The sequence below is a fragment of the Salvelinus namaycush genome, chromosome 10, assembly GCF_016432855.1.
Source record: "Salvelinus namaycush isolate Seneca chromosome 10, SaNama_1.0, whole genome shotgun sequence".
Taxonomy (NCBI): domain Eukaryota; kingdom Metazoa; phylum Chordata; class Actinopteri; order Salmoniformes; family Salmonidae; genus Salvelinus; species Salvelinus namaycush.
Genome location: NC_052316.1, coordinates 17,976,618 through 18,003,349, shown reverse-complemented (window position 1 = coordinate 18,003,349; position 26,732 = coordinate 17,976,618). Strand labels below are relative to the sequence as shown.

At 42.3% G+C, this 26,732-nt stretch overlaps 2 protein-coding genes across 2 annotated transcripts; one reads left to right on the top strand and one right to left on the bottom strand.

Annotated features, from left to right (window-relative positions):
* Window positions 1-879: 879 nt before the first annotated feature.
* Window positions 880-18,259, bottom strand: LOC120054467 (SHC-transforming protein 2-like). The gene is made up of 13 exons (XM_039001887.1): window positions 17,318-18,259; window positions 12,403-12,473; window positions 6,272-6,332; window positions 6,063-6,182; window positions 5,860-5,913; window positions 5,609-5,660; window positions 5,261-5,387; window positions 4,423-4,600; window positions 3,936-4,029; window positions 3,612-3,782; window positions 3,123-3,430; window positions 2,691-2,855; window positions 880-2,461 (listed from the first exon to the last, which is right to left on the bottom strand). Exons 1-12 carry the CDS (start codon window positions 18,038-18,040, stop codon window positions 2,727-2,729), a joined length of 2,088 nt encoding a protein of 695 aa, XP_038857815.1. The 5' UTR covers window positions 18,041-18,259; the 3' UTR covers window positions 880-2,461; window positions 2,691-2,726.
* Window positions 18,260-24,986: 6,727 nt separating this feature from the next.
* Window positions 24,987-26,715, top strand: LOC120054466 (cyclin-dependent kinases regulatory subunit 1-like). Its single transcript, XM_039001886.1, has 3 exons — window positions 24,987-25,188; window positions 25,641-25,768; window positions 26,115-26,715. Exons 1-3 carry the CDS (start codon window positions 25,130-25,132, stop codon window positions 26,156-26,158), a joined length of 231 nt encoding a protein of 76 aa, XP_038857814.1. The 5' UTR covers window positions 24,987-25,129; the 3' UTR covers window positions 26,159-26,715.
* The last annotated feature ends 17 nt before the right edge of the window (window positions 26,716-26,732 follow it).

Here is a 26,732-nt window from a genome sequence, read left to right as displayed (position 1 = left end):
ACATGTATCACTAGCCACTTTAAACTATGCCACTTTATGTTTACATACCCTACATTACTCATCTCATATGTATATACTGTACTCTATACCATCTACTGCATCTTGCCTATGCCGTTCTGTACCATCACTCATTCATATATCTTTATGTACATATTCTTTATCCCTTTACACTTGTGTGTATAAGGTAGTAGTTGTGGAATTGTTAGGTTAGATTACTTGTTGGTTATTACTGCATTGTTGGAACTAGAAGCACAAGCATTTCGCTACACTTGCATTAACATCTGCTAACCATGTGTATGTGACAAATAAAATTTGATTTGATTTTGATTTGACATCTCTGGAGAGACCTGAAAATACCTGCACTGCAATGCTCCCCATCCAACCTGACAGCGCTTGAGAGGATCTGCAAAGAAGAACGGGAGAAACTCCCCAAATTTAGGTGTGCCAAGCTTGTAGCGTCATACCCAAGAAGACTCTAGGCTTTAATCGTTGCCAAAGGTGCTTTAACAAAGTACTGAGTAAAGGGTCTGAATACTTATGTAAATCTGATTTTTCAGTTTTGTATTTTTTATACATTTGCAATGTATAAAAAAACACTGTTTTGCTTTGTCATTATGGGGTATTGTGTTTAGATTGATGGGGGGGGGGGGGGGGGGGGGGCGACGATTTAATGCATTTTTGAATAAGGCTGTAATGTAACAAAATGTGGAAAAGTCAAGGGGTTTGAATACTTTCTGAATGGACTGTATATATCTGTTACTGCTCGACTAAAACATTATTGGTCGACCAACAGCCTAAGGACCAAACATCGACCAGTTGACTAATTGAGGTCAGCCCTAAATCAGGCACATTTGAATAACCTTAATTTGACATATTTTATTGCAAAAAATGCATTTAGTTCAAAGAAGAGTAGATACAAGAAAGCCCTGAGAAAGCAAAGGGGTCATTTTAGAAAAGTTGCATAAAGTATACTAACATCACAGAAAGCCATGTCCTCTCTCTTTCCCCTTTGAGACAAAGATACAGCAGAGACCAAAGGATCCCCCATCTATTGATCAACCATGTTTCCATTAACAACACAGAATCCTGATCAAATCAGTTAGGGCCCATGCCTGCAAATATTATTGATTGGAGGACTCGTACAATAGAACAGGAAGCACATAATAGGACAACCAATCAGAACACACTGTGGGAGGTGCTACAGTATACAGTATCCCCCCATTAATCAGCAGCTTATAGAAAGTTTCACAATAAAAATGGATGATTTCTTTCAGTCCACTCTATCCATTGATTAAAGTATGGTTTGGCATGGCAAGAAAATGTGTAATTTGCTCTCAGGGCATACATACATTCCACACTACTGTATTTCTTCGGTGGTAGATGTAGAATGTATGACACTGTACAAGCGATTTGAGAGGAAAGATATGAAACACATGGACAATTAAGGCACTGAACTGAACTGAGGAGATGTTCATTATATATACACTGAGTCATTTGTAGTAATGTAGTCCGCCTTCTGAGAGTACAGGCTCTGACCAGTGCTCTCTTCATACAATAGGCTTGATAATACACAACTCGGGTAGGTATTCAATGATGAGCTATGACTGTCCGATACAAACACTTTGACAAGTATGTGGTTATAATTGAACAATCACATTCATATTCAGAGTTCTGCCCATGTATTTTGTGTTATGTAGTCTTGTGGATATTGAGGTGATAGACACATTTTTTATGTTTGTGTCTGGTTAGTACTGTATCTCTAAAGCATATGCTATCAGATATTTAAAGCCTGCAGAATTTGGTCCTGAGATTGCATATGAATAAATCTCATGAAGGTGCAGTTGCTACTGCTGCAGATGAACAGTATATAAAAGTCCATTAAAGCATCCCAAAGTCTGAGGAGCAAAGAACTGCTTTCTGATGAAACAATTGAGTGATATTTTTCTGCCAGGAGTTTCTTACATATCATTTACAATGTTTTTGTCTATGAATGTTCACATTTGTTCAGTGAAAGACACAGGGAACCCAAATCATTCTGGGACTGTGCATGACTACAGCAGTTTGAGATTCAGTATGAGGTGCAACATCATCATGCACTCGAAAATAATGATTTCCTATGGAACAACTACTGTTTGTCACTGTGATGATGTCATCTGACCTCGGACCATCTGTGACCTCTGACCTAGAATTCCATCCTTGTGATTGTCTGGTCTGTTACCTCCCGTTCTGAGGCATCCAGGTGTTTGTTAGCTTAATGACTGCATGCTGAGAGTTCAGGCGGAAATGGTGGACAGTTGTGGGCACTGCGGGAGGAAGCCGAGTACTGTAGCGATGCCCCTGTGTCCTGGGCAGAGGGAGTCGCCTGTGTCCTCCTACCCCAGTGAAAGCTCTGATTCTGGGGATATGGATATGGCAGTGAAGATCTTCCTCCCTTGGGCTTACATGGACACACCTCTGACTCCTGGTGAAACAGGCAAAATTGGAAAACTTTCAAAGGATATCACTCAAACACATATTCGAGAACTAGACCAGTAGAAGACTAAAATCTAGAACATAAACTTTATTAATACAGTATCATGTATCAATAATCTGCCCACACTGAAACAATGGTTATCACAAGACAGTCATTCTAATCTAGAACTAGGCAGTGCTGAGCACAATCACTTTGGGCTGTCATTGCTGTCTCTTACCATTCCAGAAAGTCATCCCCTCCGTGGCTGGCTGGGTCACTGTTTCCTCCGGACCACCTGTTTGAGGTGCAGCTCGCTCTCGGCCGCAACGATGGGCAGCTCGTTCTTCAGGTGGTAGCTGATCAGGTGACTAATGCTCTCAAACAGCATGTCTTTGGTGCGTACCTGACAGTGACGAGGAGGAGTGGGCTAACAGATGTTAGCAGGTCACCGTATATGTAAGGATGCTAACAAGAATGCTTTTGATACCATTGTTTTGCACTCAACAATGCTAATGCTAGGCTATAGCTAAGTGGCTGACACCATTTCCATATAAAAATATATACTCTAAGGAGCAAATCCTAATTTCCACTTAAGTATAATTTTCACTTAGTCATGCATTGATGTCAATAGGTGACTGTTGTTAAATGCCAGAAGGTGATTATCACTCACCACTCCCTCTGGGTCCACCAGTAGCAGGTGTTTGGGCAGACCACAGTGCATGCCCGTCAGGACATACTGGCCTGGGTTGGTGGCACTGTCTCGTACCAGGAAGTCCCCGTCTCGGACCAGCAGTTTCTCAGCATCACGGCGGCTCATACGACCGTGGTACCAGGCCTCCCGCCGGAGCTGCTCCTCTGTAGGGGCAACAGGGGCACGACGTCGGGGCGGGCTGGGCCACTGGTCCTTCAAAACACACACCCCACCGTTACCACCGACACCACCAGCCTCGTGCATCTTTAGAGCATCCTCAAAGGGTCCTGCAGAGAACCAGGAAAAGTGAGAACACATGCATGGCACACACATGGAACCTGTAACATGAATGACATCCTCCATACACGCCAACCCTATTTCCCAGATACTCCCTTCATCTTGAATAATAATATCTCTATTGTGTCAGTGGCTGTGTTCAGTGGATGGATAGCTGTTGATGAGACTCACTCATGTCAAAGATGTCTTTCATGGGGCTGTCTGGCCCCCTGGCCCCCCTGTGGTCCTCTGCTCCCTGCTCCAATCCCTCCAGACTCTGGGTGTTCACATATAGGTGCTCCTCATAGTCCCTGCTCCCCGGAGGCTGGCCGTCTGCCCGCTGGTAACCATCTGATGTCAGACCTGTCAATCACAACTCAGTTTACTAATACATAGCTACTTACATACTCTCTGCAATATTCTTACTTAAAAAATAAAGTATCCACAGACATTGTAATATCTGTGACTTGCAGTATTGTGACATGCAGTACCATATCAAACCACATGGTGTCTCACCTGAGCTGCCGTTGTTTTCAGTATCCCAGTGAAGCTCATAGCACAGCTGACCTGAAGGGCAGGAAGCTGTGTCTCTCCTGGACGGAGAACCCATCTAAAAACAGATGCCCAAAACTCACATTAGCATTACTAATAGTAGACATGTACTTCTTTATGACTCTTCAGACCACCTGGTAATAAATAGTTCCACTTCTACAGACACCATATGTTTGAATCCTCTGTATAGGCTGCAGGGTATGAGCAAGACTTTCCTCTCACCAATTAGCTAACCCAGAGGCCTGGTTTCTATCTCGAGTGATATCAATCTCTTGTAATTATGTACCTTGCACATCTACAAGACAGTTATTGGGTTCCCTGCTACTGTATGCTCACAGTTCTCTCTCTTCTCTGAGACTTTATGTTGAAAAGCCAGGCAAGGTCGTTAGTCATGTGTCCAGAAATACTATATCAAAGGGTTTGGTGGTGAGGCTGGAGGCTGGGGAATCACCTGCACTGCCTTGCTCTCTGGTTGGCTGTGGACGTGGCCCTGCAAGGCCGTACAAGGCTTCAGCCTTGAGTCCACCACTCCCCCAAAAGGAGGCACCTTCCCAGGGATGCTGTTGTAGTAGTCGTGCTCCAACGAGTCCTCGTCATCTCCCCACGCTGAGTCTTCTGTCCTGATGTTCCTGAGGTGACACGGTTAGAATAGAGGTAATTTAATTCCCAAATATGACAAGGCAAGGGATCAGATACCTCCTCCACATTCGATAACGTTAAACACTAGAGTTGAATGGTTCTATTGTTGGTAGCAGGAGATACACACTCTGCTTTAAATAACAGTTTTGATTTCGATGGACTGAAATCTGAGCACAGCATATCACATTTCTAGCAAGTGACTGAGCTAAACATTTTTGAGTTTCATATTGAGTTGAGCGTGTGTCTGTGGAAAATGCAAGTCAACGCTTTAAGTAGCACACCATGCTTGCACTGTACCAATTCACACTGAACACACTGAGTGCATGTGTGTGTAGAGTCTTTGTCTTTCCAGACACAACCCTATATTGAGTGCAGTGCTTGTGCACACAGACCATGGTGCATGTGGTTACATGTCGATTGTGGTGCTCATTTCAAGCCTGTGTGTCATTGTACACACTGTCAAACAGTCCATCCAGTGGTGTGCGATGGATGAGTGTTGGTTTATTGACTACAGCTAAGTTAGCACATTACAACAACAGCCAATGGTCTGGGCTTTTGGAGCAGTTTGTAGTGTGTTAGTCTGGAAACCTGATGGTTGCTGGTTCACTTCCCTCTATCATCCCATATTCACTGCAGTGGCCCTGTCTCACCTTTCCATGGTGGGGATGGCTTTGGGAGGGCTGTGGAGGTACTGTTTAAACTGCAGTTCGAAGGCCTGCCCGATGGTGCTGATGACATTCTGAGCTAAACCATCACAACACTCCAGGATATGGCATGCTGAAGAGAACATAGAGGATATGAGTGCCGCAACCCCACTGTGAGGATAACAACTTATATTTTCAAGAAAAAATAGAAAAACCTATATCTTTAAGTTAAACAAGCATTAGTAAACCATAATGCCAGCAAATCCTAATGCGTTTAACGCCAGGAAGAAACTGCATAGCTTTGTTTCTGTTTATTAAATACAATAGTAAACTGAATAGTGTGTAAGGAGATACCTCTCTGATTGACTGGATCTTTGGCCACATAAGCAACATAATCGGGCGTGTCCTGCAACAGAGGGAAAAACCTCAATAAACTCTGATGAATTAGGATATAATTGCATTAGAGGCCTTATTGATCATGAAGTCATGGGATTGGAAAGCGGTCAAAAGCAACCAAGTCAGACATGCAGTCTACCAAGCGGCCCATGTCAACAAACAGACAGAGAAAGGAAAGCACAAAGTGCACTTATGCTGCAAACTCTCACCATGTCTCCCCCAGAGGCAAAGGAGATGGACTGCATGGGATGGTGTGCTATCACCTATGAAAGAGGAAGAGAGGGAGGTGCAGCTTTTATATCAGTCCTTCATCACATCAAATAATCTACAAATCAGCTATCCTGTTAGGAAAACAGGTTTCTAAAGATTGAAATGTATTGTTTGTGTTGCATTAGTTGAAGAGATCTCCAACCTGTCGTGTGGTGGGGATGAGCAACCCGAGACCCTCTATAGAGATGTTGACAGCAATGCTCATACCAGCGAAGCGCAGGTTACTCTTCCCCATGACGGACTGCAGGGCCTTGTTAATGTTCTACAGGACAGGAGCACAGAGCCTGGGCTTAGCATCACACACACACATACACAATTTAACTAGTGTTGCATCAAAATACGTTCGCTCACCTTCCTCCTCCAGGCCCCTTTACCCCCAGGCACAGCTTCACACAGTCTGTTGATGGCCTCCCTGGGTGGGTGGAGAGGGGGAGAGGAGAGGTGGAGGGGTCAGAATGACAACACACAGACAGTTGTCCCCACAATGAATCCCAAATCTCCCCTAAACCATACCCTTTACAAACAGTAAATCTGAGAGCATCATGGTAATAGTTCCATCTTGCCCTTTGATAGGCTAGAAGGGCATCTTGCCATATTGGATACATCTAGCCAATCCTTTCAGATCAACTAAAGTGCCTAGAGGATAGAGGCCAGGGGTCAATTTGGAATTCAGCTTCAAGCAGCTACATGGGAAAAGGTTGAAAAGTCTAACTGTACTCCATCATCATCATCATCATCCTATAGACAGCGTACGGGTAAAGTGGTTGCATAAACTATAAAAAGAGCAGGTCAGTCGTCCTTCCCTCAGCCTCAGGTCATGGTCAGAGGTCAAGAGTCACCAATCCATTTCAGTTCAAAGGACACAGAGGCCCTCGGAATAAAGCAGGACAGCAGACGTCTAATCTCAGTTTATACACGGCTAACAGGAACACGTAATATCATAATCACATTTAGCTGAGTTCACATAAACAAATTCTCCCCAGTAAATTCTATTAGGGTAAGAAACACAAGTATCTCAGCATGATTGAAAGTAACAGCGTAGTGTCTTGGTCTGATGATTTATGTGCTCATCAAGCTCTATTTGATTTGCATTCATTTTCCTCTCCATTTTGTTTCCAATCAGAAGCGTGTGGTGTACTACTGCAGTGTATTCTATGTCATTAGGCTGTGAGCATGGGGACTTATGAGTGATGATGTCTGATGATGTCCCCTTGTGTGGTGGCAGAGATAGCCGGAACACAGGGTGTCAGGGGACAGAGGGGACAGGTGCGGCTGGCTGCCAGAGTCAAGGACCCGGCCCCTATCAATTGACTCGTAAATATTTAAAAAGCAGGAGCGGCCGTCTCCAGTAAAGGACTTCTCAAAGAGACTCAACTCGCCGCCTGGGAGAATATTAGTGCATGCAATGTGTGAAACTTACTCTTCAGCCTGAAGTGTCCCCACTTGCACTACCAAATATCTAGCTTTTCATGTGGTGCGACTAGTAAGATGCTTCAGGAGGGCTGTCATGTGTGCTAGCAAAGCAGAAGTCCTGGGTTCGTGCCTCATGTGAGACGAATCAGGAGGAAGTGGTACTCGCTATACAAGCAGCGTGACGTCCTTTACACATGGATAATGAACGTGAGTGTTGGTTTGTTTGCAGTATCTCTCCTGGCCATGTACAGTCCCATCCCACATGAAAAAAATACTATAGTTTACTACATGATGTAGTGATACTGTAGAATACTATACTACACATTGTAGTATCCCTCGATCATTTGTAGTACTTACTTACTGTAGAATACTATAGTAAACACTACAGTATTATCAGTAAAAAAAAACACTGTAGTAAATACTACAGTAATGTCTGCAAAAACATTACAGTCCGCAACTATAGTAAATATTATAGGATTTAATTGACATATGCCCATTCCCCTCACCCATATTGCAATTTGTGCCACCCATAAGTGAGAAACCTACATGCCAAGTATAGTCCATATTGTGCTCCCTACAGGTTATGGAAGAGCTCTGAACTATCTGTTCAGACCCCAGTCCTACAGGTTATGGAAAATGTGCTCTTTTAGTATTTCTCCAGTAAGTTTCCTGAAGGAGAAATCCCCCACTTCTATGATAATCAAAGATAACCAAACAAAAATACAATAGTAAATACTACAGTAATGTCTTCAAAATAACTACAGTATGCTACAGTCCGCAAAAACACTACAGTAAATACAATAGTATAGTACATTCTGAAAAACAATACAGTAAATACTACAGTGTACTAGAATCTGCAAAAACACTACATTAATTACTTTAGTATATATTACAGTTTTATTTTACTACATTATTTATACTATAGTTAACTGTGCATACTACAGCATACTACAGTTAACTGTGCATACTACAGTGTTTTTGTGGACTTAACAGGAAAAAACACTACAGTGAACACTATAGTATTTACATATACATAGTATAATATAGTCTTTTTTCATGTGGGTTTGTAGCATATTGGCCCAAAACCATCACACTTTGACACCTGTCAAAGAGGACCTCCAGACTCATGCTGGACCGAATGATAATCAGTGTTCTCCAGTCAGTCTTTGAAGATGTGTCATGGGGAATGTCAGGCTCTTTCTTACTCTGCCAATAACAAGTGACTCCAGAAAAGACACAACAGGAAAAACCAAATAGAAGCGGAACAGGAAACCTCAACTAAATGTAATTAAATTAAATTAATTAATCCGGAATGCACGGTAAAATGGAGACATCCCCAATCTCTTCTTCAACATCCTTAAACAATAACAGTATAATGTAAACAAATGTCATTCTGAAAGCAATGATATTGAGCTTCTTATTATGCTACTAAGTAATTCAAATGGAGCATTGTTAACTTCATTATTTCATAGATCTTGCCATAACACTGTCATAAATACATAAATTTTCAATCTCTGCTCTTCTCCCTCTTCCTTGTTGTCTCCTACAGGCATATTCCAGCAGGCAGGCAGGGGAGTGTCCGCGTGGACCCCTGCAGCTCAGCTCTCAACAGTCATTAGCGAACATCATCAATAATAGATCTCTCCATCACTCCATTTCTGCCTCTCCTCCTGCACTTAAGCCGTGTGTGTTGGGGGGCTCAGATTACTGGCAATCGATCATAGAGGATAGAAAGATCTGTCTGGTGTTCAAGATTACACACAATGTACTATCACCACCTCTGAGGGTATTTTTTAACCTCTGCTCAGACCAAAATAGCAGGGTCACAAACAAGTAAACAAAAACTGAAATTAAAATAAAATAAAACCATCATAAATTATGTTCAGTTGTAGGTTTTTGGGGGGCAGGAATATAATGGTTTTTTTTAAGTTGTTTTTTTATGTAGTTTTCAAACTTCTGAATCTGGCGGATCACATTGACAGACTTTCTAATTTAAAGGTAGACAGCGAGATGACGTTGCCACGAGCTGCACCGCAGATATCGGGCATGTTTGAATGGTAAAGCGAAAGCAACAAACTGCAAACGACAGTCGAGGAATGAAGTCAGGGGTGGTTCATCTGCGACAGATAAAAATCGGACACTACATGCTGACTACACGTCTGGTGTCGTGTGCGCGATCGTTGCAAAATAAATATATACATACATGTTATTCAATCATTGCACCCACACTGCTGGTGTACGTCAACGAGCGTCTGCGTAGCCAGGTGCTAAAATATAATTTATACAAATTAGCTAGCAACAGTAAGCTAGCTGGCTAAATTGCCATAAATGTTTAATGCTTTTCGACCTGTCCCCAAATTAATATAGTTGGTTCAAATTTCGTTTTGATATTTCAACCTGCGTGTCCTGATTGCGTCTGGTGTGCGTGAGATCGCGTCGGATTGCGTCAAAATGCGTGCGATGGCGCACACAGCAAGGCTCAGATCAACATGGCAGTGTTGCCATTGTTAATAAAATGTGTTCTTTATTTTGGCTAAGTAAACATGTATTTTATTTATTTATATATATTTTATTTAACCAGGTAGGCTAGTTGAGAACAAGTTCTCATTTGCAACTGTGACCTGGCCAAGATAAAGCAAAGCAGTTCGACACATACAACAACACAGAGTTACACATGGAATAAACAAACATACAGTCAATAATACAGTAGAAAAAGTCTATATACAGTATGTGCAAAAGAGGTAGGATAAGGGAGGTAAGGCAATAAATAGGCCATAGTGGCGATGTAATTACAATATAGCAATTAAACACTGGAATGGTAGATGTGCAGAATATATATATATGCATATATGAATGTGCAAGTAGAGATACTGGGGTGCAAATGAGCAAGATAAATAAATAAATACAGTATGGGGATGAGGTAGTTGGATGGGCTATTTACAGATGGGCTATGTACAGGTGCAGTGGTCTGTGAGCTGCTCTGACAGCTGGTGCTTAAAGCTAGTGAGGGAGAGATGAGTCTCCAGCTTCAGTGATTTTTGCAGTTCGTTCCAGTCATTGGCAGCAGAGAACTGGAAGGAAAGGCGGCCAAAGGAAGAATTGGCTTTGGGGGTGACCAGTGAGATATACCTGCTGGAGCACGTGCTACGGGAGGGTGCTGCTATGGTGACCAGTGAGCTGAGATAAGGCGGAGCTTTACCTAGCCAGTGGGTTTGGCAACGAGTTTGAAGCGAGGGCCAGCCAACGAGAGCGTACAGGTTGTTTCTAACCCTCAAATCACACACTCACAAACTGAAATCATAATATAATATGATGTGTGTACACATTGTACAATCAATTAGTGAGACAAAGCCTCAAATATCACATTTATTTGTATATCCATTGTACACATATATCACGGCAAATTGGTTCCTGTTCACGTGGGTTAAACTGAAACACCCTAATGATTCGTTGGCAATGAGCCACCCACAATGCAGGCGATGGTTGCAGGATGAAGTTGGTAAAGAGCAACTGCATAAACTTGCAGTCTTCTGCAGTCAAAACTTAATGACCTTTGATCACATGATTTTTGTAAAGTTCATGCAGTCTACATGTAGGAGCCAGTCGGACAGTTTTTATCTCCAGAATGAAAGGCGACTTGACAAAAGTGATCTGGTCGAACACGCCCATTGAGATGAGCGCCATGCAAAACTTTGCTCTCACACAGTCAAACAGACTATCTGCGCATGTGCATGGATTCTTCACCCTGCTACAACGTGGTAGCTACGGGACCAAAACAGCTGAGAAGTTTAGCCTTGCGCTTCAACGCTCCTGGTTGTTGTGGAAATTGACTCACTACTACTGTTTACTTCCCACATCTACGTCATCTCGCTTCTGTAAGTCTACCTTTAAACCTAACCTATCCTATGATTTGACCCTTCACCTTATGCATTTCTACCCGACAGTGGCAAGAAGTAACATCTCTCCCCCTATAAAAAAATAAATAATCAAGAGTGTACAAAGCTGTCATCAAGGCAAAGGGTGGCTACTTTGAAGAATCTAAATTATAAAATATATTTTTATTTGTTTAACACTTTTTTGGTTACTACATTATTCCATATGTGTTATTTCATAGTTTTGATGTCTTCCCTATTATTCTACAATGTAGTAAATAGTACAAATAAAGAAAAACCCTTGAATGAGTAGGTGTGTCCAAACTTTTGACTGGTACTGTATATACAACACGTAAATGGCTCCTAGCCTCCCACACAGGATACTTTCTGTCCCAAACACTAAAACAAAAACTGAAACAAAATAATATAAAAACGTAATATATACAACTTAAACAACTAGTAAAGTAGATCTGAAAAATAATTGAAACTAAATAGAATTTCAAATACAAATCTTAAAACGTATAGAAATAAAAACGAATATAAAAAACACAAAACTATAATAACCTTGGTCACAAGAACCTCCACCAGGGGGGACTGCAGCGTCCCCAAACGAACCACCACCTTTTCCCAATTTGCTTTCTCATACGGAGCTATTTTCATGTTTATATGTTCACCTGCCCGGGACTGCAGATGTGAATTAGCTGTAAAATATAATCTGGTGCAACGCATCACTTCTCACTTCTCACTTCTGAGATGTTTTTGTTGTACATTGTCCCTGTCCAAATAAACGTAATAAAACAAGAAAAAGGAAAAAAAAGACAAGAAAGAAAGCTTGCACTGCTCCAACTCAGACAAGGAGCCCCGCCTGGCCACCTTCGTGCCACCAGCATCACATGTGTACACGTACACAAATAAACACACATGTAAACGTGTGAGTGCACACAGTCACACAAACACACAGCAAAGGCTCACATGTGCCATTTACATGCATCCATGGCTTAGTCAAAATAATGTTTACCAGATACACAATATTCTGGGCCTTGCTAGTAATATCATTACAGTGAAAAGCAGGACTGGCGTGCCTGTGAATTTCTACCTGATTTGGTATCACTGTGACTCTTCTGTGTACCTTATCCTTCTAATCAGATCGGGTTCTATTGACTCATCACTAGCAGGGCAGAATCAATCCTCCCTTACCTCGTCACCTGGGTCCGAGTGTTGAAGTCCAGCGATCGCATCGACTTTAACACCTCAATGCAGCCCATGTACTGCAAAGATAGAAAAGATAGAAAAATACTTTATTACATGATAGATTTCCAACCAGATGTATTATTATATAGATAATTTTTCTCAATCCAATTAAAGCACTTTAGGTCATGAGACTTGAACTGTCATGACAGCCTTTTTCACTGATACATGGTACTACGGCAATAGCATGTATAACACACAGAGTAGCATGTATTTCCAGAATGGTTAACACATAGCATGTATGACAATCATTTATACCATAGTACTAAAGGCCCAGTTATTTGCAGGCAGTGTGAGTGGCGGAGTAATGGCCACATTAAGGTGGTAATAATGTCTCCATGACTAGATTAGCAACACTGAGAACTCAGTGTATTCAGGGAACTGTAGCTGCAGAGGAGCAGTGTGTGTGTGTGTGTGTGTGTGTGTGTGTGTGTGTGTGTGTGTGTGTGTGTGTGTGTGCGTGCGTGCGTGCGTGCGTGCGTGCCTGCCTGCCTGCCTGCCTGCCTGCCTGCCTGCCTGCCTGCGTGCGTGCGTGCGTGCGTGCGTGCGTGCGTGCGTGCGTGCGTGCGTGCGTGCGTGCGTGCGTGCGTGCGTGCGTGCGTGCGTGCGTGTCTCTCTCTCTCACTGGGGACCAGGCAAAGTGCTCTGGGAGAGGGGACTCCATCAACTCCTACTACACCAAAAATACTAATTATACAAGATACGTATGCTAAATATACTTGGACATTAAATGTGCCACGTTACTGAACCATATCAGTATCGAGGTCATATAAACATCATAGGCATAGGCCAAATTAGATGATGTTAAAATAGGCCACAACGGAGTCCTCATATAGCTCCTCCCACCAGCATCCACTGAGATAGGGTATGTATACTGTACGGTAGTCCCCTTTACTTTCAAAGGTGTAAGAGCTTATTCGACGCTCTATCATTCATGTCCATGCATCCTCATTTGACTCAAGCTCAATCAATGTCTTCTTAGTTTGTTGTCTGGATCTGTTGTTGTGGCTGGCTGCTGCCAGAGACAGGGAGATAAATAATCAGGCTAACTCCTCTGCCTGAGAGCTAAATGAGCACCCTAACCAGATTAGGAGACTGGGGAAGTCTTCCATCAGGCAGACGGTCTTCTTCTTCTCCCTCTTTCCCTCTCCTTCTCTCTCTCAATGCTTTCATTGTCACACTCTCTTCCGCACGATTCACTGTCCCATCGAGCTCTCAACTTTCCTTCCGCCCCCCGGCAGAATCTCTAATACTCCCTTCCTGGAACCAGTGATGCAGCGTTTCCAAGAAACATTCCAGAGAAATGGCGAAAATGTGCCTTTCTTCTCTGAAAGAGACGCCATCTCAGCCACTGCCTTGCCTTCAAGGAAGTGAACATCAACGAAGGATATCTATCATATTACTGGGGCTAATCTGGCCCCACTATCACTGCAACAGAGAACATCCTGTTCAAGTCTCCAGCCAAAGTTTATTATCTAATATCTCTGCTGCTGCTGCTCGGCTCTCCAGATAGAAGCAGGGGTCAGCAGGGAGAGACTGGCAAGGGGCTCATGTTGCTCAGTGGAAAAGATATACTGTATTGTCGCTACCTGTCAGTTGAACCAAGTTGCAATTTAATTTTTTCTTTCTTAAGTTGCGGTTTGCCAGGCCAGGAAGTCTGCATTGCAGTGGCTTGGCTTTTGAAGTGGCAGATGCAGGGCCGCCACACCACAAATGCTGGTTCAACTTGCCCGGCTGATTGGCTGGCCGCGGTGGAAGAAAGGAAGTGACTGGGTGGAAATGTGCAGGAAAGAAGATACACACTACATGGTAAGTATATGGCCACCTGTTCGTCGAACATCTCATTCCAAAATCATGAGCATTAATATGGAGTTGGTCCCCCCTTTGCTGCTATAACAGCCTCCACTCTTCTGGGAAGGCTTTCCACTATATGTTGGAACATTGCTGCGGGGACTTGCTTCCATTCAGCCACAAGAGCATTAGTCGGACACTGATGTTGGGTGATTAGGCCCTTGGCTCGCAGTCGGAGTTGCAATTTATCCCAAAGGTGTCCGATGGGGTTGAGGTAAGGGCTCTGTGCAGGCCAGTCATGTTCTTCCACACTGATCTCGACAAACCATTTATGTATTGACCTCGCTTTGTGCACGGGGGTATTGTCATGCTGAAACAGGAAAGGGCCTTCCCCAAACTGTTGCCACAAAGTTGGAGGCACAGAATCATCTAAAATGTCATTGTATGCTGTATCATTAACATTTCCCTTCACTGGAACTAAGGGGCCTAGCCAAAACCATGAAAAACAGCCCCAGACTATTATTCCTCCTCCACCAAACTTTACAGTGGCACTATGCATTCAGTCATTCTCTTGGCATCCACTAAACCCAGATTCGTCCATTGGCCTGCCAGATGGTGAAGCGTGATTCATCACTCCAGAGAACAAGCTTCCACTGCTCCAGAGTCCAATGGCAGTGAGCTTTACACCACTCCAGCCAACGCTTGAGCCGTTGCTGCTCCTAGACGTTACAATAACAGCACTTACAGTTGACCGGGGCAGGTCTAGCAGGACAGAAATTTGACTGACTGATTTGTTGGAAATATGGAATCCTATGATGGTGCCATGTTGAAAGTCACTGAGCTCTTCAGTACGGCCCATTCTACTGCCAATGTTTGTCTATGGAGATTGCATGGCTGTGTGCTCGATTTTATACACCTGCCAGCAATGGGTGTGGCTGAAATAGCGGAATCCACTAATTTGAAGGGGTATCCACACACGTTTGGCCATGTAGTGTATGTCATGATGACAAAGAGATAAGCAGAGAGCAGCATAAATCTGCTGTCATACAGACTGTAATAGATTCACTGGTGCTCCTCCCTGCACACCACATTTGATAGCGAGGATGAAAAGACACAACGCCTCTTATATACACACATCTTATCTGCCTGTCTTGCTGCAGGGGCCATTTACGTAAATATTATTATAACGGATTAGGCTAGAGCAAACTGCTAATGAAAACTTGTGCAGGGCACAACCATAATGAAATATTTCCTGTAATGCTCTCTGGTGTTTCCTCTCAGTGTAGCATGTTTAACTGTGGATTATATTAGGCATGGCAGAGTCAGAGGCGTTAATGTGAGGAAAGCACGGTTAGGGAAGCCCCTGGCTGAGTGTTCTCTCTATGCTGTCTGCTACTACTACTCCTCAGTGTTAATGCAGATGGACTCGTTGACCCTGCTATGTCACCCTAGTTCTTCCCTACCACGTGTGATACAAATGACTGTGATTAAATGTAATGGAGTATAGGAATGAATGGTGCCTGTGTGATGTAATTAGAAAGCGTGCTTGGGCCTAGACTGTGCTAATAAAGAGCCATGCCGTTTTGTTGAGGCTGGGGGGAGTAGAGGAGGGGGGGATGGGAAGAGCGAAGGGGCAGAGGGAATTGTTGAGGGGAGATCATTGACATTGACGTCAAACAGTCTGCCTTGGATGTAACCCATTGTGAGCCAGAATCACGGGCTTAGACTAGGAAATTACATCTTACTCACTAAAAGACACAATGGTTTTTAAAATGACCTATTTCATTGGACAATATTATCATTTGTTTTCTATATTTCTCAGATACGCTTCTATTTGTAAGTCAAATTTCAATAACATTTATTTATAAAGCCCTTCTTACATCAGCTGATGTCACAAAGTGCTGTACAGAAACCCAGCCTAAAACCCCAAACAGCAAGCAATGCAGGTGTAGAAGCATGGTGGCTAGGAAAAACTCCCTAGAATGGCCAGAACCTAAGAAGAAACCTAGAGAGGAACCAGGCTTTGAGGGGTAAGTGTAGTTTGACCAAATGTGTGATAACACCTAACGTATCCACTACCATCAGGATTTGTAAAAAGATCATTACCATTGTCACTGATTAAGACTGTATGTATTGTATGCATGTCTGTCCAAAATGATATGACATCCAATATTTCACTTAGGTGGAAACAATCAAACTAAGATCAAGAAACATGCCACTCACTCCCACACACACTCGCACACTAGCACACTCGCACACACACACACACACACACACACACACACACACACACACACACACACACACACACACACACACACACACACACACACACACACACACAAAAGTAGGAGAAGAAAGGGTGGTGTGTGTGTGTGTGTGTGTGTGTGTGTGTGTGTGTGTGTGTGTGTGTGTGTGTGTGTGTGTGTGTGTGTGTGTGTGTGTGTGTGTGTGTGTGTGTGTGTGTGTGTGTGTGTCTCTCATTCATCACATGCAATATGTGTTGTTCTGTTTACGATTCCATTCTGTTTATTTCCTCCCTCCCACCCACCCACCCTGAAGCCTGAAGCCTGTAGGCTGACGCAGTCTCCCCACCACACCACAGCAAACAAAGCAGAGAGAGCCATCTATCTGGATTAAATCATGTATTCCTCCTCAACCTCGACCCATTGGTTGCATAACACACTGCCTGACATTTGCATGTCCAATTGTATCCAAGAGACACCTTTAGGGTGGTGAATCATCTTAACGTTGATATTATTTCTAAGGAATGAAATGTCCCAAATGTTAACTGCAAACAGTATATCTTCTTACAGTTTTGTCTTATTAAAGCTTTACTGAGGGGATTTAAATGATTCACTATTCTACAGGTTTTTTTGTGAACAACATAATATGAACTCTGGGTGGAAACCATCAACAAGCTGTCAAATTATCGCTGATAGATACAGTATTTAACTGCATGGAAGACGACCCTTAAAAAATGCAATGCAGAAATGCTCAAAGGTATGCTGAACGATAACAACATTTGGGTAATGCACAAAGCTGTAGAGGGGCTGCATGTATGGTTACTCACCCTGACTATGTAGGAAGCCCCAGGGCCTGTGATCTTCTTGTCTGGGTGCAGCCAGCCCTGGGAAGGCTTGTGGATGAAGCTGCCCTTCTGGTTGAAGTCCTCCCCTCCCAGCCACATGCCCTCCACCCTTGTCCTGCGGTTCATCCCCGTCCTGGATCCGCTGTGGCCCCCGGGGCTCCCTGTGCACTCTGCAGCCCCTGCGCCGTGGCCGCCTGGACTGGCTGAGCCCGCTGCAGATCTCTGCCTGCTAATGGCCTGTAGGGAACAGGGGTTGACACACACAGGGTCACAGGAGTTCAAAACAGAAGCCAGACTGGCCACGGGACCATTGGGGGCAGAAGTTCCACTGGGGCCGTGCGAGCCCTGCGATGAGGGGGCTGCAGCCTTGCCCGAGTCCTTGCTGGAGCTGGAGTTGGAGGGGCTCCTGCTGAGCAGCGAGTTAGAGAACTTCCACTGAGGCATCCTGGGGATGAGCATGCAGAAAGTGGTGGTGGCGTCCTGCTCCCCGTCCAGGCAGGGGGAGTCGGCCAGAGCAGGGGCTGCGGAGGAGGACCGTGGGATGGACTCCAGAGGAGGCAGGGGGGGCAGTGGCAGGCTGGGGGCGGAGGGGAGGACCACCGGGGTGGCCACCACTTTTCCGCTCATAGCTAAGCTCTGCATCAGGTCGTCGGAGGAGGTCACAGAGTCGTTGCGAAAGCGGCCATACTTTGGCTTAAGTAGCATGCCCGGAGGAGCAGCCTGAAGCAGAGGCTGAGAGGGGCTGACAGAGGATGAGGGGAAGGGGAAAGGGGGAGGGGGAGAGGTGCAATGGAAGAGAGGGAAAAAATCTGCAAAATCTTCCGGAAATAGCTGTATCCCCTGTTGAGTGAGTGCTGTATGGTCCTCTCCCACTCACACAGGCTCATTTCACTCTCTAGCCTCTCTGCATCTGAGCTGGCCTGCTCCAGCCTTCTCCCTTTCTCTGGCTCGCTCACACTCTCCCCCACTCTCTCTCTCTCTCTCTCTCTCTCTCTCTCTCTCTCTGGGTGATGTCATTGTGTTATTGCTTGTCTATTCGCCCTGCCCAGCTGCTCTCAGACAGCATTAGCTATCACACATCTGCCTGAGCCTCCCTCCTAGCACACACACACAAGCATTCACACACATACACGCACGCACGTTCATTCGTTCACACAGTCAGCATCTACATGCAGAGCACAGACACCATTTACACATTATATTGTCCCTGCATGTGGCAATGACAGAAAGACAGAGCTTCCCACCATAAGACATACCGTAGGCAATTGCTGCAAAAGCAAAGCATGCATGCCTGCAGCCATTTTTAACAAAGACCATCAATGAATTATTTAGTGAAGAGTGTCAATACACATCATATTTTAGCTACTATACATTAACATCAATATTTCACATTTATGGGACTGAATTGTGCTGCCGGTATATTAAGATAAAGCAGCTGTGACTTTGACAAAATGCAATTAATTATCAGTGGTTGTAGAGATGTAAAACATTTGAGAAAAGCCCACTATACCTGAAATGTCCTATCTCTCTGCTCGCTACACTTCTGATTTCATAATGGGATGATGATGACTGAGAGCCGGGACTTGACTGAGGAACATGATCTCTTTGACAATCTTTTCTTGTTTCGAATGTGAGAGAGTCACACGTCAAGGGAAACACATTCATTAGTATTGTGCAATATGGGGTGCTGTGACGTTAGAAACCCCAATTTCCTTTTGGTGTTGACGTCAATGTCCCCAGTATCGCATCCAAACTGCATCCTCTGTCACAGGCAACAAATAACAGGAAGTACTCTCCTCTGCTGTGTGGTTGGTATGTGTTCTGTGTGTAGTGTAAGTGTTCACCACCCATCTCCCTACAGTATATAGAATACAAAGGTTTGTGCTTAATCCATAACTACTAAAGAAAATAATAATTTAGCAAATGGTTTGGCACAGCACCTAATTCAATAATAAGGAAAAAGCAATAATGAATGTGCACCTGTCAACAATAAAGTAGCTGAAATTAACTTATTTTCTATCTAGCATATGTAAAATTGTAATGAATGAATCTATTTATTTTTGCTATAGAATATGAAAACAATTCATATTCAGATTGACTATATAGACCCTTTTCCAGTACTTAACACACTGACGTCAAGCACAGATGCGCCCAACTTTTGGGGGCAGTAAGAAAGCCATCGCCATCCGTGCCCATTCAACATAGCCTAGATTTACGTTTGTATTACTTCTAAACAAAATTACTTTTTTGGGTTCTCATAATATGCTTACAATGATGTTTTGATTCTTGCTTGAATAGTCGCTAAGATTATATTTGGTTGTGTTCTTTGCAAAATAACTATTTTGGATGCAGCAGTTGTTAGCTAAAATGCTAACTCTCATTGATATACTGCAGGCTGCAGCAAAAGCTAGCCAAAGAGACATTTTACTGGTTGAAGTTGAAGTGTTTTTTAAGTATAATGCAGTTGATTTGCAATGATGACACAAACATTATATTAAGCAGGACATTCACACGAGCCTTAAAATCCAATTATAATACAAAAGTAGTATGACATGCTTTTTTTTGCTGGCGTTCTATAAGAACTCCCCCTTGTTCTGACACCAACTTGCGCACATCACCCTCGTGCTGCAATGTTTGCAAACACAGAAAGGGGTCTATGAGTTCAAATCATTCGGTGTGATGGGGAAATATGGCCACGGCATGTGACTCATGTCCAATAATGGTGGAATGTAACATCCAATGTCCAAATGCACACATATTTATTGCATTTGTCATGAAGCAGGCAAAAACGAACAAAGCTAACAATAAAGTTCTACTGAGAATTACTCCCAGTAACAATCCCAGCCCGTCCCATCTGTGTGACCTCTCTCCCCATGTCTCCCCCTTTCCCACCCCTCTCTCAAGAGATCTATCCACAGTCTTCTAAAGGTGCCTACTGGAGGAAATCAGACCTTTTAGCTCCCCACTCTAAACTCGTAGAAGAAAATGTGCTATCTAGAACCTAAACTGGTTCTTCGGCTGTCCCCATAGGAGAACCCTTTGAAGAACAATTGTAGGTTCCAGGTTTAGGTTTGGGTTCCACGTAGGACCCTTTCCACAGAGGGTTTTTACCTGAAACCAAAAAGGGTTCTCCTATGGGGACAACCGAAGAACCCTTTTGGAACCCTTTTTTCTAAGAGTGTAGTCCTCTCTCATTCTCTCACTTTCACATTACCACAGAAGGGGGAAGAGTCATCTCAGAAAGCCACAACAAAGTGGGTTAAGCAGGGATTTGTTCTGCTCACCTTTCTGGGAAAAATATTTTGTCACGCAGCAGAAAACCAAACCCAAGGTCATATTATCAGACACACAGGAAGTGGACTTAGAATATTAATAGAGTGAAATACAATCATTTAAATCTGAAGCCATTCTGCTCTGGAACACTGCACTACTCAGCTCAAGTGATACAGTGCCTTCAGAAAGTATTCATACCCCTTGACATATTCTACATTTTGTTGTGTTACAGCCTGAAGTCAAAATGCATTAAATATATGTGTTTTCTTACCCATCTACACGCAATACCCCATAATGACAAAGTTAAATTATTTTTTAGAAATGTTTGCACATTTATTGCAATGAAATACAGAAATATCTCACTCACTTAAGTATTCACACCCCTGAGTCTATACTTTGTAGAAGCCCCTTTGGCAGTGATTACAGCTGTGAGTCTTTCGAGGTAAGTCTCTAAGAGCTTTCCACACCTGGATTGTGCCACATTTGCCCATTATTTAAAAAAGGTATCAAGCTCTGTCAAATTGGTTGTTGATCATTGCTAGACAAAAATTGTCAAGGCTTGCAATAGATTTTCAAGTAGAATTAGGTCAAAACTGTAACTCAGCCACTCAGGAACATTCACTGTCTTCTTGGTAAGCAACTCCAGTGTAGGTTTGGCCTTGTGTTTTAGGTTATTGTTCTGCTGAAAGGTGAATTAATCTCCCAGTGTCTGATGGAAAGCAGACTGAACCAGGTTTTCCTTTAGGATTTTGCCTGTCCTTACCTCCATTCTGTTTCTTTTTTACCCTGTAAAACTCCCCAGTCCTTAACGATTACAAGCATACCCATAACATGATGTAGCCACCACTATGCTTAAAAATATTAAGAGTGGTACTCAGTAATGTGTTGTATTGGATTTGCCCCAACCATAAAACTTTGTATTCAGGGCAAAAAGTTAATTGCTTTGACACATTTTTTGAAATATTACTTTAGTGCCTTACTGCAAACAGGATGTATGTTTTGGAAAATGTTTTATACTGTACAGGCTTCCTTCTTTTCACTCTGTCAATTAGGTTAGTATTGTGGAGTAACTACAATCACAGCCATTCAACTCTGTGACTGTTTTAAGGTCACCATTGGCCGCATGGTGAAATCCCTGAGCAGTTTCCTTCCTCTCCGGCAACTGAGTTAGAAAGAATGCCTGTATCTTTGTAGTGACTGGTTGTATTGATACAAAATCCAAATTGTAATTAATAACTCAAAGAAATATTCAATGTCTGCTTTTTTTTTGTTACCCATCTACCAATAGATGACCTTCTTTGCGAGGCATTGGAAAATCTCCCTGGTCTTTGTGGTTGAATCTGTGTTCGAAATGCACTGCTTGATTAAGGGACACACCTTAGTATGTGTGGGGTACAGAGATAAGGTAGTAATTCAAAAAACATGTTAAACACTATTATTACACACAGAGTGTCACGACTTCCGCCGAAGTCGGTCCCTCTCCTTGTCCGGGCGGCATTCGGTGGTCGACGTCACCGGCTTTCTAGCTACTGCCGATTCACTTTTCATTTTCCATTTGTTTTGTCTTTGTTTCACACACCTGTTGTCAATCCCACAATCACTTGTTCATTATTTAACCCTCTGTTCCCCACATGGTTTTTGTGAGTGATTGTTTATTTGTATTTTCGGTCTGTCATGGTGTACGTGTGTTCATTACTTTGTATATTTTACTTTTTGAGTAAAGTACGTTTGATTACTCATATCTGCTGACCTGCGCCTGACTCTCTACACCAGATACACCTAGGACCTATTACACAGAGTGTGTCCATGCAACTTATTAGTCTAAACATTTTGAAAAAACATATTTCCACTTTGACATTATGGGGTATTGTGTGTAGGCCAGTAACATTAAAAAAAACTAAATTTATGCACATTTAAATTCAGGCTGTAGTACAACAAAATGTGGAAAAATTCAAGGGGTGTAAATACTTTCTGAAGGTGCTGTAGATTAGAAAGCCAGTGGGCCTAATATAAACTTATAAAATGTTGAATTAACAGGCTTTTACAAGAATAATTAGAATGGCCAACATACTCACAACACACTGTGCATGGCCCGAGTTAGATATGTATTCATGCAATTATTCCACAGTGACCTACATTACAGTACACAAACAACAACTAACGCTTTAAGGTTAGGCTTTGTATCCAATCATGTGATTTTTTGTAAAAAAAATAAATAAAAAATAACAACTTTATTTAGGAGAGCATGTTAACATGGATGACCAAATATTTAACTGAATCACCTATTATCTAAGTAGAGGGAAATCAACCAACTAAAACATGCCACCCTCTCATCCAAGGCAGAGCAGAACTCCATGGCTAGCTGCTCATACTGTAATACGCTGTAAAAACAAGTTAATTTGAATTTAAATTGGATAAAGCCATCAAAACAACCTGGTTGCTTCCTCCAACAACCCAGACTTTGAGATGAAAGACAAACATTTAGTTTTGCCCCACAATATATCACCTTAGTCCGCAGTAGTTCCTCAGAGGGCATAGTCTTGTTACTGCTCATGACATGGAGACATGGTTCAAAATAATTCAAATATGACACTATTTGAAAAAGCAACACTGGGAACATTTGATTACAATTCAAAAGGTCACATACAAATGTCAAAAAACATCTTGGTTCATTTGCAAAGGCCAACATTTGCGGAGGTGGAAGTTGAAAAAGCTTAGCGCACCATAAAATTGATTGTGCAAGGCAAAAATTAAACGCACTAGATTTAAAGAGTGCGTACGCTCAGAGATAAAATAGCAAACAAATACAATACACTGTACATGCAGTAAACATAGAAATTATGAGAGGCAGCAATAGACTCACCTATATCTCAGAAATTTGGAGAGCAGAGTGAAGATGCCCTGACTTGAACAATAACCCAGAAACTTAAAACTCAAAATCAAAAGCAATAAAGGAAGTTCAGAGTATGTGAGAGAGCATACCGGCTTGATGAGCATAAGACCCTTCTGCAAGTCATAGACTGAATGAACAAACTCGCTCCAGCAATGGCAACAAGCCACAGTTAACACAAGTTACACACAAAAACACACACACACATGCCAACTCCTCGACAACCAATCACATCACTTGGTTGTTTGTGGCATAAGAGAATTGAGAAGTTACTGATAAACCAAATGTCATCAATATGTAGGATGTGACTGATGACTAATAGGGAGAGTAGCATCAGACCATACTACTAACTAGGTCTACCACTTCTATGATAAGTGGGAGGAGAGTGAAAACAGGCTCCACGATATATCACCAGATTAATATAAATCTATCAAAAAAGTAAGTAGCGTTTCAGACCAGACAGGCTTCTTTATAACACATCTAAATAAAAAAAGTGAATGTAGACTTTTAATACACACTGCAGACACAATGAAAAAACTTCTCTGATCAAATTGAATGCATCTGTATCTGTAACACTTACAGTGTGTTTGGAAATGCAACTAATTTGTTTGCACTGCAATACAAGGAGCTAATTTTCACCTGGTTTTCAGCGTGCTGTACCACTGCAATAAGCAGTGGAATAAGGCAGGCTGTGCATGCACTATGTCTCATTAGCAACCATTACAGAGCCCAGAGATGTGATAACAACGTGCAAACACACTCTCTGAGAACTCAGGCTGTTTTTATGTAACTAATTCACAAGGGAAACTATCATACATGGGGCCTGTGGAAACAGATGGGTTTCTAAAGTCACAAATCCTCCACTTTTAAAACAGCCCAGGTTTAAACCTGTTGTTACATTGCAGTTATAAAGAAGACCATGTCTTTGTATGTGCATGTATACTATCGAAAATTATTATTATTGTATAGGTGATGAATTTCAAATAGATGATAAAGCACAGAAGTAAAATGACAGTATTTGTTTATACAGCACTCTAACCCTCAAAGGTCACAGGAACAAATGTGGTTCCTTTGACATTTAAGTGTTATTTAGCAACTCAAAATAAACACTGATGGCTAGCTACATTACGTACAACACAAAAATAAGTGCTTATGACTTTATGAAAGAGTGTGACTGATGTTATCAGTGGAATAACTAGGATTCCTTAGGCAACATTTATGATTGAATATTCATGACATGATTGTAGTACTAAAGAAGCACGCTAAATGGACATTGACTCTATTTCTATAACTAGTTGGCTAGTGTGTCATTCTTTCGATTAACAAATCAAAAGAAAAAAACATTATTTCACAGGAAACATTTTTACAAACAAATCTAACGTTACAACTGTCAACTTCAGAAGATGGGGTCGGGGCGGGGCGGGGCGGGGCGCCTCACATGTCGTTTTGATCCGCGCGCGCCTTCACCAATCCGGGCCAAGAGAGGGACGGTTTGAGTTCAAAATTTGCCGATACACTTTAGATGACAACTTGCGCCCATTCCAAGCTAGTTAGCTAAGCTTATCGACACCTTTCTGAAAATACGAAAACGAATCCAGAAGATTGTGTAATATATTTTTGTTTGATTAAACATGTCGAAGAAAGAAATTTATTACTCTGACAAGTACACAGATGAAGCATTCGAGTACAGGTAGGTTGACTTTGTAGCTAGCGGAGCAGCTAATATGCATGCACGCTTGCTTGATATGCTAGCGCAGGCAAGTGTAACGTTACACAACCCCCAGGTTGATTAGCTAGCTAGCCAACGTTGGCTTTTGACAACTTGCTAGCTAGCTTTAGCCGAGAAACAGCCATAATACTTTATTTGGCTAAAATTATAATGATACTTAGCTACTGCTATTAAATTTATATTTGTTTGCTTTTAGCTGAAGGCTGTATTCATGTGTTTATTTTGCAGTGAGTAACGTTAACTATCAGGTGACTTGGTTAACGTTAGCTAATAATATCAGCTGGTGGTGCCACATGTCCAAAGTTATTTGGGCTACTGCACTGGTACTTAAGTTACATGTAAATCACAGAGGCCTTTCTATTTAGGTAGTAACTAAATTAATTGGTTGAACTCAATGTCCCTTTCCTACACAGGCATGTTATGCTACCGAAACCGTTATCCAAGCTGGTGCCCACTTCTCATTTGATGACAGAAGATGAATGGAGGGGTCTGGGGGTGCAGCAGAGCCAGGGCTGGATCCACTACATGATCCACAAGCCAGGTGAGCTATTGACTGATGTTTCATAGAGCAACATCTCAGCATTACTAATGTTATTTGTTTACTTATGTCACAAGTCTTCTCATGACTGTTTATGAACAGATTAATCAGGAATTCTTGCTTTTCCGACATCCTCTTTAATACAATTGAAATGTACTAGCCATATTGTATTGCCTATTACATGACTCTGACACAAACCATTGACCTCTTTTCCCCAATCTTATGTTGTCATGATCACATCCCTACTGATGTAAAGCCATTGTTCTGCCATCTGCATGTTTGAAAATAACATAGCTATCTCTGGTAGCTTGAAGTGAGTACTGAATAACTTTACTTGTTTTACTTCTAGAGCCGCATATATTGCTTTTCCGAAGACCTCTTCCAAAAGATTGAGTGGAAATCATCTTCCACATCCCGGAAAACCGCCTCAGTTGAATTGTATGGTCTTTGTTGACTAAACAAGATGTACATCTCTCCATGTGTTTTGGTGTATAGAATAGACCATTTATTTTCAGTTTTTTTAAACTCCTCAAAATGTTGGAGGTATGATAGAGGTAGCCCAAGGAGAGTGGAAGGCAGAAGGCTCGGCCCTGACTAAGAGATGGTGAGCAGTTCTGCTTTGATAAGTGGCAACAATATGAAGATGGAATTTCTCTCATGAGACTTTACCAAGCTTGAATAACATTTGCTACACTTTTATTGATGTTTACTTGTCAATATATGTTGTATTAATGAGCATAGTGGTCAAATGTAGTTATTCTTTTCTTGAACGTGGTATATTTTATTCAAAAAAGAAATGATTTTATTTGTTTTTCTGTGTGTGTATATATATATATATATATATTCTTATCAGACAGTATACATTTTGACTGACTAGAGTCACATTTCTGTTCATTCTAAATAGCACTGTTGCTGGATAGTACGTAAATACAATATATTTCTTTACTTTCTGTGTGGAAGTTTGTAT